Source organism: Hesperophylax consimilis, chromosome 30 (assembly GCF_061612785.1).
Source record: "Hesperophylax consimilis isolate HC1 chromosome 30, BYU_Hcon_1.0, whole genome shotgun sequence".
Lineage (NCBI taxonomy): Eukaryota > Metazoa > Arthropoda > Insecta > Trichoptera > Limnephilidae > Hesperophylax > Hesperophylax consimilis.
The window spans coordinates 5,283,600-5,299,412 of NC_142865.1; the positions used below are offsets into that span (position 1 = coordinate 5,283,600).

The 15,813-nt window shown below is 36.4% G+C and overlaps 1 protein-coding gene across 1 annotated transcript in view; it reads right to left on the reverse strand.

The window, feature by feature from the left end:
- The window catches only part of hrg (poly(A) polymerase hiiragi), a 40,587-nt gene that overhangs the window by 17,120 nt on the left and 7,654 nt on the right, over positions 1-15,813 (reverse strand). The window contains exons 5-12 of the mRNA XM_089649608.1: positions 14,532-14,690; positions 13,191-13,402; positions 12,385-12,505; positions 11,192-11,368; positions 9,830-9,931; positions 9,213-9,355; positions 7,851-8,021; positions 4,098-4,265 (exon numbers count right to left, since the gene is read on the reverse strand). Of these exons, the coding sequence (XP_089505734.1) occupies positions 4,098-4,265; positions 7,851-8,021; positions 9,213-9,355; positions 9,830-9,931; positions 11,192-11,368; positions 12,385-12,505; positions 13,191-13,402; positions 14,532-14,690 (1,253 nt within the window). The remainder of the gene's footprint in view (positions 1-4,097; positions 4,266-7,850; positions 8,022-9,212; positions 9,356-9,829; positions 9,932-11,191; positions 11,369-12,384; positions 12,506-13,190; positions 13,403-14,531; positions 14,691-15,813) is intronic.

The window sequence follows — 15,813 nt, forward strand, 5'->3', positions numbered from 1 at the left end:
TCGGAGAATTTGAACAATTCATCAAATTTCAACGTTCTGTTTTTATTTCAGTTTTGTCAAGCAACTAGCCTACAATGATATAATAACAGAACTTGAATAGGACTTTCACAGAACGCAAAAATGCATGTTGAAATTTGATGAATTGTTCAAATTCTCCGAAACAACCCGTCCTAAGAATAGAATTTAATCGGAAAAGCAATTTAAAAATGGAAGTGTTTCAAAGAAAGAAAGAAATGCATTGGATTTTCTCTAAAAATGATATTTAAACATAGAATCAAAAAATAATAAATAATTAAGTATTCCATAGAAGTAAAAAAATTGCATGGGCTTTAAAACAACACATAAAATAGGAGACACGAATAATCGGACATTCCATAGGAATAAAGAATAGGGTATTATCACAAAGTATGAATAATGTTAAAAATGTGCAATGTTAATTTTTCCGATTCTTATCGTCAAATAAGAATCGTAATAATATGTAAAATAAATGTGTAATTTTATTATTTTCATTTATAATTAATTATTGATTTAAAAACGATCTAAAACCGCAATCCGAAACGATTCCAACCGGCTGCAATGTCATAAGACATAGAGAATGCCAATATCTAGTATGATGGCTGTCACCGATGTTGGACTGAAGAAATTAATACGCTTTTTAAAATACATTTGAAAATGGAATTACACATTTATAGGAACAAAGTATTGCTTTGGCTTTTTTAATAAGACATAGGAATAAAGAAAGGAATAAGCTTTTTAAAATATATTTAAAAATGGAATCACACATTCCATAGGAACAAAGAATTGTTTTGGCTTTTTAATAAGACATTCCATAAGAATAAAGAAAGGAATGAGCTATTTAAAATACATTTAAAATGGAATCACACATTCCATAGGAACAAAGTATTGCTTTGGGTTTTTTTAACAAGACATTCCATAGGAATAAAGAAAGGAATGAGCTTTTTAAAATACATTTAAAAATGGAATCACACATTACATAGAAACAAAGAATTGTTTTGGCTTTTTTAATAAGACATTCCATAGGAATAAAGAAAGGAATAACCTTTATGAAATACACTTAAAAATGGAATCACACAAAGTATTGCTTTAGGTTTTTTTAACAAGACATTCCACAGGAATACATAAATGAATAGACTTTTTAAAATACATTTAAAAATAGAATCACACATTGCAAAGGAAAGAATTGCTTTGGCTTTTCTTTTTAATAAGACATTCCATAGGAATAAAGAATGGAATACTATTTAAAATACTTTTAAAAATGGAATCACACATTCCACAGGAACAAAGTATTGCATTGGCTTTTCAAATACATAAAAAGAACAAATAATAAGACAATCCATAGGAATAAAGAATGAAATGGACTTTTTAAAATACATTTAAAAAAAGAATCACATAATATAATAAGACATTCCAAACGAACATACATTTAAATAGGCAAATAAATTCCATAGGGACAAAGGTATTGAATATAAGATATAAACATGCAATATCATTTAGATTTTTAATGATATTACAAGTTGATAGAAATGTGTAGATCTATTTTGTAGGGATGTGTCATTCTTTTTTCCAACATCCCAAAACACATTGGTATAATAATATATTATACAAATAGATTCCATAGGAATAAAAAATCAAGAGAATTTTCTTACTTAAGAAAATTATTGCTGATAGTTATAAGTGTAGTTATTAATATTATTAAAATATAATTGATTGTTGACAGTTTTATTATTAGCGTTACTCATATTAACATGAGCATTATTACTATTGTAATTGCTGTCGTTATACTCGTAGGCGTTATTGTAATACTGGTTGGCACTGTTCTGAGAATTGTAACTATTATTGTACGTGTAATTATTTGAATTGTTGTAACTATTGGCGTAAGCATTATTAGAATTCGTATACGAATTATTATGATTGTAGTATGTGTTATTTGAGTCGTAAAAGCAGTTGGCATTACCAGCATTATTGGAGTAGTAATTATCATTATTTGTATTATTATAATCATGATTATTAGGATAGTGGTTTGTGTCATGGGACACATTAATTTGCGGTGTAATTTCCGCAGAATCATCATCACCACCAGTAAGATCTATGAGATTGTTAGAATTGACGCTCTTTCCGTAAGGGAAGTGTTCTTTGTCATGTTGTCTGAAAGAATTAAACTGAATATTATTTGCATTGTTATTATTAAACGCATTGCATTGATTTTTAGAAAAACCATTCGGTGTATTTTTGCCGAAGCGCGTCTTACGATAATCAGTCTTTTGATTCCTAAAATTAGAGCGGTAATTATAATTTTCCCTAGTATTTTGTTCAATTTTAACAGTAGACGTCAAATCAACAGTAGAATTATTCCTAACAATAGCACTTTCAACAATCGCCTCGTTTACAACCGATTTATCACTTTCGCTTTTAATTTTGGGGCTACGTTTCTCGGTTGAATCATATACGTAATCCCAGAGATCTATCGGCGGTGCCACTTCTACATCTTCCTTCTCAATAACTGTGACAACCCTTTCTTTCACCATACTCTCATTCTTAACATCGCAATCAATCATTTCTATATCACTTCCAGAAGTGCTTTCAGAATTGGACGAATTTTCTTTTTTCACCGGAGGCGAAATCCTGTTTTTCTCCCGTTTAATCCTCTCCCAAATCGCGTTCCCCGTGGAATAATCCGTCATTGATTTACCAGAACCCTTACTAACACGCTGATTGCTGCCTGTAAGATTCCAAATATTTTTCTTTTTATATTTGGCGGCAATCAGTCGTGCATTGTTAGGGCCCGATATCAGAGGCGGTGAAATGCCTTTCTCTTGCTTGATCTGTGACCAACTGGTGAATTCTAAACTACCTGAACTGACTTCGATCTTGCATGTGGTGTTGGAGTAACTAACAACGGGCTTATTTAGGACGTATTCATCTTCCATGTCCATATTGCTGTTTGCATTAAGCTCTACAGATTTAATTTGTCCCCATGATTTACAATCTTTCTTACTAACACTACCAGCCTTACTACCCAATTCTGAGTGATCTACATCAGGTGCTGAAAAAATACCTCGTTCACTACAAATCGCATTCAAATCCACTTTCTTGTTAATCCCTGTCTGGTTTCCAACATTCTGTTTTCTTATACGGACATCATTTCTAAAAGCATCTTTGGCGACATTCATTGCATTATCATTTGCGGCTTCTTTCGCAATACTTTCGGGGGCAGGTGCGACACTAATTTCGAACAAATCTTCTGGTTTCTTACAGCGTATCCACGATTTCTTTGAGACTTCCGACACGTTTGGTATTTTAATATTCCTAACAACGCATTTCTCTGCCGAATCATCACCTATTTCCTCCTCTTCCGTACCTAATAATTTATTTAATGCCTTTTCTAAACCAGCTGAATCATCACATATAGAAGCGCATGCATCGTCTGTACTTTTATCGACATTTTCACTAATTTTATTGTTAGAGTCAGTATTTTCAGAGGAGTTAATTGATTCAAACTCGGGCAAACTATTGTCTTCTGAAACATTTTCTTTCTCACTTTCAGGAGGCGTCAAAAGCTCTATCATTTCATCAACTTTCAAATTAGAAACATTTTCATCCACAACAACCTTTTCCGCATCGGACACGGTTACTTCCAATAAATTAGACTTTTGAACATTCTCAACTACCATTTCTAAATCATCGTCTTTCGTAACACATTCTGAAGTACTCAAATTTACACTTGACTCATCGCTTGTGATAATTAAAGCATCGCTATTGACAATCGATTCATCACTTTTGACAAGAGTATCATCATTGCTTTTAACAAGTGACTCATCACTTCTAACAAGTGACTCATCACTTCTAACAAGTGACTCATCACTTTTATTAATGGAACAATCAAGCTTTGATCTTTTCACCGGGCTTTCATTAACCTTCCGCGTATTAACCAACTTATATTTACAAGCCCTGGTCCGGGGAGTATCGGGCAGACTCCATTCCCTGTTCTGCTCCTTGTACAGCAGTTCCAGCTTGTTCCGGCAGTCATCCTGGTCGTACAGCTGCGTAACTTCAACTTGAGGGGGGTAAGTACTCACGCATTCCGACGCACGCTTGACGCGCTTGCTGGCGCTGCCGACCGCCGAATCGGACTTCCTCTTGGCCTGGCCAGCGGCGGAAGAGCCGGATGTTGAAGATTTGTGTTCACGTCGCAGCAGAGAAGGGGGCAGATATTGCTGGAGTTGTTTGCGCTTCACATGACGAGCCTGCGGGATTGACGCAATAATTTATTATTATTATATAATGAATGGCGCTCATATAAGTGGCATTTTCAAATGGGATATATTGAAGTTGAAGTAGTTAAAGCCAATTCAAGCAACACTTCTATCATGAACCATATCATATCACCTGGGATAATTTAATGAGAGTATCATTTACTCAGAATGAAGAGCAGATAATGTAGCAAAGTGGCGCGACACTCTTAGTATGACCATGGTGAAAAGATCAATCAGAATCAAAACGTAACTGTGTACTTCCAAACTTTTCTCTTTCCCATCTCCTTCCCTTCAGCCTCACAACATACCCCAATAAGGAAGTTGAGTCCATTTTTTTTATTTTTTTTATCAATGTTCGCATTCAAACTTAAATACTGGTATTTTTTTTTTTTTTTTTAAGTTTGTTTTCATAATTAAATTAATTCTCAAAGTTTAAATTTTATTAAGCCCGCCAAAACGAGCGGAATCCGAGCGGTAAGAGGCGGGGTGTGGGTGTGACGTCATTCAAACTGTGAAAACCACGTCGCTTAAGCATTTTGTATGGAAAAAATTTTAATTCTTCAACAAGGAATTCCAGTAATTTTTTTACCAATGTTAACCGTCTATTAGAATTGATGTTATTAAAAAAAAAAGAAAATTGATTAAGATTTCATAGTTAAATTAATATTTTAAGTTAGAATATTTGCTTTTCCCGCCCGGTACGGTACTTGTACGGTATTGCCGTCGCTACTTGTTGACGTTCCCCGCGCGAATTCAGGACCACCGCGCAGAAAAGTAAAGACCAAAAGTAAAATAACGGTTTACAGCCCAGTTCACTGTGAGACTTTTCTGGGCGGCCGGCGGCCTGAAGTGTATCACATGTTATGTGACATGTGTAATAATAAAAACTTCTAAGTTATGCAATAAACAACATATTATTATAAAGCACTATACGAATAAGTATCTTTAGAAATCCATTTCATATAATAATAACAACAAATACGTACATATATTTGACAAACCCAAATAAACCTTTGGCCTATACACCTCTCTCATCTTTTTTTTATTTTTTTTTATTTTATATTTACTCCACACAGAAGGCCCTGAAGAAAATAATTTCCCTCAGGGCCTATGTCATCTTTGGGGATGCTGTGTGGAGGGTCTTTTTGTGGAGAGGAAGGAGTGAACATGGGTCTTGAAGAGTCCCATGTTGTAGGAGGGAGGAAACACAGAGGCCGGCAGTTCGTTCCACAGCCGAGCTGTTGAACTTAAGAACAAATCGTAGAAGCGACCCGTTCTCATGTGACAAGTGTCAACTGTGTACAAATGTTGGGCGCGCGTTTGGCGTGTATCCCGACTACGCACCGGAGGGATCAATGACGCTAGTTCCTCAGAGCATCTTCCATTGTAATACCGATAGAACAAGGACAGCATACCTACCTGACGCCTGTGCTCTAAAGATTGCAGTCCGTTTGTTAAGATTGGGGAATCTATCAAACGGACCGCCCGTTTCTGCACAGAGTCAAGGGTTTTTTTCAGGTATTTTGGGGCTCCAGACCAGAGATGGCTGCCAAATTCGACAGTAGGGCGCACTTGCGATTTGTACAGGGTGAGCAGTTGTGTACTATTAAAGTATCTGCGGGCCCTGTACAGTACGCCCAGCTTCTGAGAGGCCAACTTTACTCTGGCTTCGATGGAGCCCCCGTACCTGAGCTGGTCACTTATAGTTACACCAAGCATATCAATGGAAGGCCTGTTCGGAAGATTGCTTCCGTTGAAGGAGACTAGAGTCATCTAAACCGACCATCTCTCATGTAATAGAAAGAGATGCACCATAGGTGATCCGTTGTACGTACAAGTCACGACACATGTGACGTCAGAATTCTTTCGACCAATCGTGGAGCGTATATAGTCTATTGCTATTGAATGCTTTTTCAAGAACGTTTAACTAATTCTAAGAATAATAATATAGAAATATATTTATATATTTAGAATCGATATTTTTTGATCTACATGAACATATTTTTTATAAGTCAAAATATTTTTCACTCAACTTCCTTATTGGGGATGCCACAGGCCCACTGGCTCCAGACAGTTGAGCGCGGACTGTTGTCAGACAGAAAAACAAATACCGAAAACCTTCTGATTACAATCTATCCTTATTATTATGTACGTATTCTATAGGGAAACGAGTGGACGGATAGCTAGCTATCAAGGAAAGGGGCGATGGCACTCCACGCGAGATCTGAGCCGGCCGTACGAGTGGCAGCTTGAAGGAATGGGAGAGGGCACTCGGATTGAGACAGTTGAAGTACTCATAAAACTCACTGAGGGAATTCAGTGAGGAAAAAACATGGGGCCAATGTCCCACCCTGATGGGAATAAGGCTCAGTTACCTGGGAAGACACATTGTAGAACCAGAGACATTATTTATTTATAGGGCGGAGACAGTTTGCATGTAGTTTCCGTGAGCACTTAGGCCAAAGGCCCATTGTGCTATCTCCCATTTTACCTCATTCCTTTAACCCGTCGTATCCCGGGACTGCATATGTGAGTGCGGCACATTATCTACTAATTTAAAAAAAAAAAAAAAAAATTATGTGCGATTTTGACCCTTATGTATAAAGAATTTGTATGAAGAACAAGGTCACAATCGCTTGGGCTATTCTCATTCTTTACGCAGCAAATACCGGAATGACTTCTAGCGTTTCAGATTTTTTACAAAGAATTTTTCTGTGGAATGCCAATGAAATATTTGCCGCGTTTTTAGTGTCAAAGCGTCTTCTTTCATTATTTTTGATATAAATTGATTGTGGAACTAATAGATTTGAGGTATCATCAGAAAGATAGTTTTATCTACATTATTTTGATGTAATTTTTATAATATTTCACCTAAGAAAAGTGATGAAAATTAACTTCTTAAGAAATGTCAAAATTTTTACGTCATAATGAATAATTATATTTTTAGCATTATTTATTTACAGGTTTCTTGTACAAAATAATATTATTAGTAACAACAGTTGTATAAACTACTGAAATCTGGAAGAATTGTTAACATATACTTATACAATGCGACACAAACAAAATTTAAGTGGACACTTGACGTTTGATTTTGGAATTTGAGCTTTTGGAAATTAAGCTAGGAATTTCCTGATACACCACAGGTTAAGAGGATTCCGGTCCCTTTAATAAAGTTCACCGGGGTTGTCATTAGATATGTGGCTATGTCTTCTGGTTCTACAATGTGTCTTCACAGGTATCTGAGCCTTGTTCCCAACAGAGCGGACATAGGTGAATTGGAGTCTCTTCATCCTCTTCACATTTCCTGCATCTGTTGGTGTTTTCCACTCCCAACAACTGCATGTGCCTCCTGAGATGGCAGTGTCCTGTCAACCAGGAGACAAAGTCACATATCTAATGACAACCCTGGTGAACTTTTGAAAGGGACCTGGTTACTGTTAAAGGAATGAGGTAATGTACTCACGGGAACTATCCCTAAACCTCTGCTTTATAATAAATAATAGCCCTGACATATTTCCCTTGTTACAATTCACCACCTTTTAAATTAAATTTCAACAAAAATATACATATCGTTACCTCGATAGTCATTCCGTCTTTGAGCATCTTGATCTGCACGGCCTGGCGGTTCACTAGCTCCGTGAAGCTCTTGATATCGTAGCGCAGGTCAACGTTGAGGTTCTCCGTCTTCTGGAAGGTCAGCCCGATGAACCACATGGAGCAGCAGGCCGGGTTGGACGGAGGTAGGGGCTGCGGACAGACATAACATCATAAGTTGGGTGAAAATAACACTAACATACACCATCCTGAACTGTGAGAAAGGAATTGTAAAAGCATGCTGACATTAGGTTCTTGTCAGTGGTGATATGTGAAAGAAATAATAATACAACACTCTGTTCACCCAAAAACTAATTGAACAATTAGTGAAAGCTGTAGATAATAGTGCATACATACTAAATATGCTAAATTTAAAACAGGTATTTCATAAAACAAACAAACATCAATCTTTATGCTTGCGAAAAGACATTTTGTTAACTTGTTGCCAAAAGTATTATAGGGATTTGTTTTTGGGGTACTATGCCATGTTGCACTACCTCCTTCTTTAGCCAACGCTTCGGACAGCATTGCAGTGTCCATCATCAGGGCAGAAGTGTAAAAATCTGAATTTGTCAAACTACACTTTTTTTTTTAAGCGTCGTCAGTTTCAGATTGTTGTCAATACACATCTGCCCTGATGATTGTCACTGCAATGCTGTCCGAAGCGTTGGCTAAAGAAGGAGGTAGCACAACATGGCATAGTACCCCACAAACAAATCACTATAATTGTTCAAACAAAAACAAAACAAACAGAAAAATATGCGACAGTTGCTAGAATACATAGAGAACTAACGGAAATGTGTCGCAAAGGATTTGTAACACAGTGTGTGGATCCTTCTACATATATTGTATCTATGGATTCCATGTGTGGATCCTTCTACAAATATTGTATTTATGGATTCCATGCGTGGAACTTCCAGCATTGGGGGATTTACCATTGTGTATTGGCAATGTGGCCATATTGCCAATACATGACTTTTGGATCAATGCATTTGCACTACTCCACTTATACTGGACTCTGCTAGGCCCACTATCAGATCAAATTTATCACGTTCGATTTTGGAAACAAAGCGGAACCTTTTCGCGGGATTTTAGGAATTTGCAATAACGTTTATTACTGCTGCTGGCAATTCGCGAGCTATTGTAAAAAGGACTAGTAATTTGTAAGCAGATTTTATTTCCGAATTTGCAAAACTGTCAGATTCATTTATTGACCAGTTGCTCCTCGCAATATGGTTTGTTCCCCTCACCCTTATCTTCGTGTCTACTGTTTCTCATGTCTACGGTTTAACCTAAATTAAAATCTACAAGATATCATAATAAAATGCAATGTAGAAAACATACTTGGTCTGAATTGGGCTGACTGTTTGGGTGGTTGTCATTCTCCGAATTGGCTCCGTCGTGATCGTTAGTGTTGGGGGAACCAGCCGGCTTGGGAACGGTCGGAGCATCCAAGTCCAGGACCTCTCCCGGGTTTGTGGCTGGCGCTGGGAAAAGAAGAAGACGTTAATTATTAGTTACATTAATGAGTTATGTAAGATTCAAATGGAATGAATTGAGAATTTCAAGGTTGGAATTATTGAAAAAAAAAAATCGATTCTGATGTGGTGTTCTCAGCATGGCAATAGGAGATTCGTTCATTAAAGGAAGTTAATTATTGTTAAATGTCAAACTCTTGGGTTCAGAGGTAAGGAACAACTCTAGCAGTCAATTTGAATTACATAAATAAAGGAATGTATTAATGAATGAAATGAATTATTGAATGGTATAAATGAATTTATGAAATAAATGAATTATTAATATAATGAAACAAATTAAGATATGAAGTAATGAAATGAGGAAAGAATAAACATTATCATTAAAAAAAAACAAAATACGATCTTTATGATGTCATAGGCACTTCTAACATTAACCCCCTGAAATATTTTCATAAGCCAGATTATATTAGTGTTTTTTTTTACCTGTGATAGTGTGGTTATTTCCATTCAGCGCAGGTGGGATAGAATTGTAGCACTCGGGGTTGATGTGCGCAATCAGAATGTGTTGGTTCCTCTCCAGATTGCCTGAAACAACAACAAGTATTCTTACAATGCGAACTATTATATTATGTGAGATTATTATTCCTACAGTCCACTGCTTTTTAATTAATACCCTCCCACAGCAGTTCCAAAGATGACATAAGCCCCGAGGGAAATGATTTCCTTCAGGGCCTGTGGAGACAATGGCCCACAATATTGATTTTTAAATTCCTGCTGAAGCAATCGATTAAATCTCAACGAACATATAGTTTTTAAATACAAATGAACTTTAATAAAATAAAATACTTTTTTGTTTTAAATTTTATTAAATATGTCAAACCACAAAGTGATTGCTTTCTACAATAATACAAATGAACTTAACCACTCAGAACGTTAGAATGTCAAAAGACGTAAATATGATAATAGCGGTCAAGACATTAGAACGTCTTTTCACGTAAACGCGCGAGATTTTACAAAAATTGATTTATTTCCATCACTAGTATACGGATTCCCATGATTTAAAAAACAGAGTATCGATAATGAATAACGCTACGCGTCTGTATTCAAGAATATCTATGGAACGTAGAGGTGCATTATCTAAGCCGATTGAATCTGTCATCTTGTTCGTTCATAATTTATTGCATTTATAAATAATTTATTAAAAATATTTTAGTTTGGACGGTCAATATTTTGAGGTGACTAATAGTTTTTAAATATATAAAGTGTTATTTCTTTATGATACTCAGAAAAAAGTACATTTTTCAAGGCTTTGAAATAATGGTAAGCGATTTTTACATATTTTTGACGATTTCATAAAATGTATATTTAGAAACGCAAATATTTACGTATAACAACACAATGCGATAGTGGATTTCATAATCTTTCCAAAACATTTTTTAGAATGAGGCTACGTTTCCCAAAACGTGAGTTATGAAGAATTTAGTAAAACTCGTAAATAACACAAAAATTATCACAGTTGACAGTTCTCAAAGGAACACATAATAAATAAAAGTCTTTGTCTGAGAGGTTAACTCAATCAAGTCAGATGTAATTTGAGATTTTCGCAGCCAAAAGCATTATATTTTTTGGTTATTACACCGTGTTGGGCTTCCTCCTTCTTTAGCAAACGTTTCAGACATCATAACAGTATCCATCATCATGGCAAATGATAAATGGTGTAGCCAAGTGTCGGATACCAAGAATCTGACGGGCAAGATTGAGGGGCTATATAATTTTAAACACATCTAATCCAGTTTTTTGTGGGTTAAGTTCCAGTTGACTATGATTATAAATAATGATGCTCACCGATGAGATGACGCAGCTTGCTCTCGACCAGGCCGCACCACTCGAGCTGGTCCTCGCTGTTGTTACTGCACGCCAGCAGCACGATGAAGTGGCGGTAGCGCAGAAAGAAAGGGGGGGCCTCAAACAGGCGCTCCCATGCGCACTTGCCGCGCATTATGTCCTCAGTGACTGCCAGGCCTGATCAAAGAACAAATTTTGTGTTATTTATTTACAAACACTCTTTTTATTTTACATAACTAAACTACCTATTAAAATTAAAGATGTCCACTGACTCGGTATAATTATTTCCGTCCATAAGTATTCTAGGCAATGAGGAATACATATGGTATGATAATAGTCAGTCCCAGAATTTCTGCGATTTTCCATATTAATGAGCAAGGGAAAGCTCGGCAAAACAATTATTATTGAACACATGAAGGTACTGGTTCTAATCTTTCTTTCCGTTACTTGTGTAAGAAGAGATATCCATTTAGAGTGATAGCTGCCAAAATTTGGGTTGCTGTACTTGATAAGTGATTATTATGAATTCATTTTAAACTTCCCGTAATTGGCTAATATGTTTATTAGCTAGTTTGATTAAGCTTCTATCGAATACCGAAAGGTGTCACTAATGTTCCTCTCACGGAATATTTTAGATAATGTTTTGTATGGCCATTTAAAATTGTTGTCTAACATTTTAACATCTTTTGACATGTTAAAAATTGCATTTTTTTAATTTCTGGGATCATAGGCATTTCCAATAGACCACAGACAACATACGCAAATACTAATTTTCAATATTGCCCCTAACAAGTACCATTTCAGTGACTAACATACGGGATAAATGGTGAAATACAGGTGGATTCATTGAACGTCGGAGTATACCCTCAACGGTCAGGACAATTTGAGTATTTGCAGAACTGCACGAAAATGAAAATTATTAAAAGTTCATCTGTGTGTCTTGTGACGCGATGCCTTCAGGCCTAACCATAACCTAACAGGAGATAATCTAGTGTTTTATATTGTAGGGAACTTGCATTCATATAAGGGCTTTCGAAGCGAGGCATCGGAATTCGATGGGGAGTTTCACAAGATATTTAAGAGGGACAATCTATTATTATAATATTATGTCAATGCTAGCAGCGGATTGTATTGATTGATTGATTGACACCTGTAACCCATAGTTTTGAATTAATTAAATGTATAAATCTTACCTAGCCTGAACTCCTCCATGATGACGGTTCTAGTGGAAGTTGACACGTTGAAGGTGGAATTCTGCTGCGGATAGGCGGGGGTGATGATGGGCATCAGGTGGTACCTGTCGGACACGTTCACCTGTAGAATACAAAATACACAGTTAGTTAAATGGCGGAAAATAATTATCCAGACAAAACACGCTGGTGGAAAACATCCCAGACGCAGTCATCGAAAAATGAAGGCATTCGAAATGAGCTGGACCTCTTCACATGATAGCGCAAGAGTTCAAACTGATTCCAACGGCCTGCAAATAATGAGACTATTGCATCTTTAGTTGGGGGATGTTGTGAAGCTGAAGGTAGTGGGAAAGGGAATTATTGATTACTAATTCTGCCTGACTGTCTGTCTCTGCCTTTGTTTTTGTGAGTACCAGGCAGGAGTAGAACTGCTCCCAACCCTCTGCAAGACTGGCATCCCCAATTGTGAGGCTGAAGGTAGGACGGAGATGGGAAAGTACCTGAGAATTCATTTCAAGCAACTTTTCGATTCTGGTGGTTTTTCACCAGGGCTACACTGAAAGTATCTATACCGCTCTGGAACGAGCCGCCAATATAATATTTATATTTTAAATTAATAAATATCGAAATAACACAAACTGAACAAATAAAATTTACCTACGCATGCCGGGATTCATAGTCTAGGATCGTAATCACTCAACCACGGAAGCCGTCAAGTTAATATTCTAGGGGACTCGACTCGGGCAAGCTGTACCTCTTCACCCAGCTTGCCTTGTTAATATATTAGTTATAGTAAATTTACGTACCCTTGGATCCCAAACCGGGAAGCCCAGGTTGACGGTGTCGGGCTGTTTAAGCAGGACGGGCTGCGGCCACTTCCACTGCGAAAAGACCAGGAAGAACTTGTGCACGAGCGTGGCGGGCAGCGCGTTGGGGTACAGCTGGCACGTGCGCGCCACGAGCATGGCCCACGACACACCGCCCAGGTATCCCAGGGCGTTGGAATAGATGCCGTGTCCTGGAAATAATGGCGTTATTAGATATCTACCCACAATGTAAAAAAAGTACAATATTTTTTTATATTTAAAAAATGGTATCTTAATTTTTTTTACGAATCCAAACAGTCCTCAATGCAAGACCTAGAACTTCTGGGAATATATATTATTAATATTCAATGAGCAGACAGCATTATTCTGATTTCACAATAAGTAATAACGTAATAATGAATTTCTATTGATTTCATTAATTATGTCAGTTTGATGAATCAATTGCATCTAATAACACTGTCTGACAGGAGAATTATTTCAGACCTGGTTGTGTTACACAGAGTCATTAACAACTTAATTGATAGTCCTGCCATCCTTGCCACTATTAAACTACATGTGTCGACTAGGAATACAAGACAAAATATAACATTCTTCTGTAATACATACTCGACCAACTATCAGACACACTCACTGACCAATAGGATGCATGATCTGGGCAACAAGTATGGGGGTGCTATTGATTTATTTATTGACTCCATTTATAGAATTAAGCATAATCTATACCAAAACTCTGTCGAATCCTACAAATTAGAGTAGCGTTGGTAAATTAGTTTTAATGATTTGTCTTATATGTATTGTTGTTGTAATTTCTTTTTTACTTTATGTTACTCTTACATTTTACTAATATTGCTTCATGTTTTTTAATATTTTCTCATTATACTTGTAATCACAATTTTACAAGTGTGTATTTTGTACCTTCTTTAAAATGGATTACATCTATATACTGTCAGTATCTCCTGTATAATACATATTCTCCTATGTACACTGCATCATTTATCACTTCTATGTAAAAGCCTTTTTAGGCGTATATTTATATAAATAAATAAATACCACTAATAGAATTGTTTTAAATTTAAAAATAAGTTAATCTTTTCTTCTCTCCAAATAACAATCCAATTGGACTTTAAATTGCATTAGTAGCAACGAAGACAACATGTTGTGGAAGTGTTTCCTAGGATTAGATGCAAAAGGTGTTTTAAAATAATAATTTTAATGAATACAAGAAAAAAACAAGGAGTGTGTCAAGTTATGTGGTAGTCTATCCCCTCTGCCTACCCCTGCAGACAAAGGACAGAAGTTAAATTAAAAGGTGAATCTTACGTTTTGCCCACAATTTGATGGCCCTCAGTGCCAATCTGAAATGCATCATGTCCGGAACCAGCCGCAGTATCTCATCCGTTACGCGACAACCGTTGAGGGAGCGCACGCACTTCTTGTCCAGGTTTTTAAGCAGGATATCGTCACGAAGATCAAAGGAATCTGGAATAAATAATATGGTATTTAGTACGGAAGGAGCGAATGAGATACAGATTGATTTTTATTGATGCTATTTAAGATGTATTTTTACCTCCATCCCAGTTGGCTGGACAGAAAAGTCTAAATTAAAATCATTATTCATGATTATGATAATTTAATTGAATAATAATCGCAATATAGAAACCAAGCAAAACTCATCACAGATCAATAGCAGAAATAAATTCTATTAAAAATCAACCAGTAAAAAGCAATGTTAATCAATGTCTAATCTGACATATGTTCCTGCATTCCCCCACCTAACCTGTTACTCAATTACCTGTACCTGTCTGACAGTGTGGATTACCTACATCAGTGACATTTGCAACAATTTATTTTGCATTGTCACTCTGTTAAGGAAAACCTGTGCAGTGTTCCCTCCGCGTGTATAATAACGAATCTATTACAGAAACATTGCTTAGTGAAACACCTGTGGTGTTCCCCAGGGCCAGAAGATCGATTCGCACATGGTTCAGAAGATCGGGGGTAACTCTAACGAGTATTTCTAACTGACTGTTATCCTGAGTAGTTGTGTCAATTTAAAAGGTTAAAAATATCGATTACAGTCCACCCAATTCGCATAAAATTTGCGACTATTTATTATGTAGTGAAACAGTTTAGACGTTCCGCCACGATCGTACGCATCGAACAGCACGACCTAGTTGCGCCATCATTTCATCCGATTTCGGAAAAATGCATGTCTGAAAAAGGGTGCGCGTGAATGCCACCAAAAGTTGATAGAATGCATTGTCATCGACAAGAGCCTATCTGCCGAGTTTCAGCTAGATCGGTTGTAGGCTGTGGGTTAATTTCCACTTCAAAGATTTGCATTCATTCACGAAAACAAATGTATTTAAAAATTAAACTGAATCAATCAAAATTACTAATTTCGGTTATATCCACAACTCTTGTTAAATGAACTCAGATTCGTTTTGAATTTAAGTGTCATTTTCAAAATAGGAACTGATTTGGAAGGATATAAACGTGCCAAACTACAATACGAAAAATAAATAAAATACTAATTTCAATTTATCCCTGTAACTCTTGTTCAATAAACTATAAAACTCGGATTTGCTCTGAATAAAGTGCC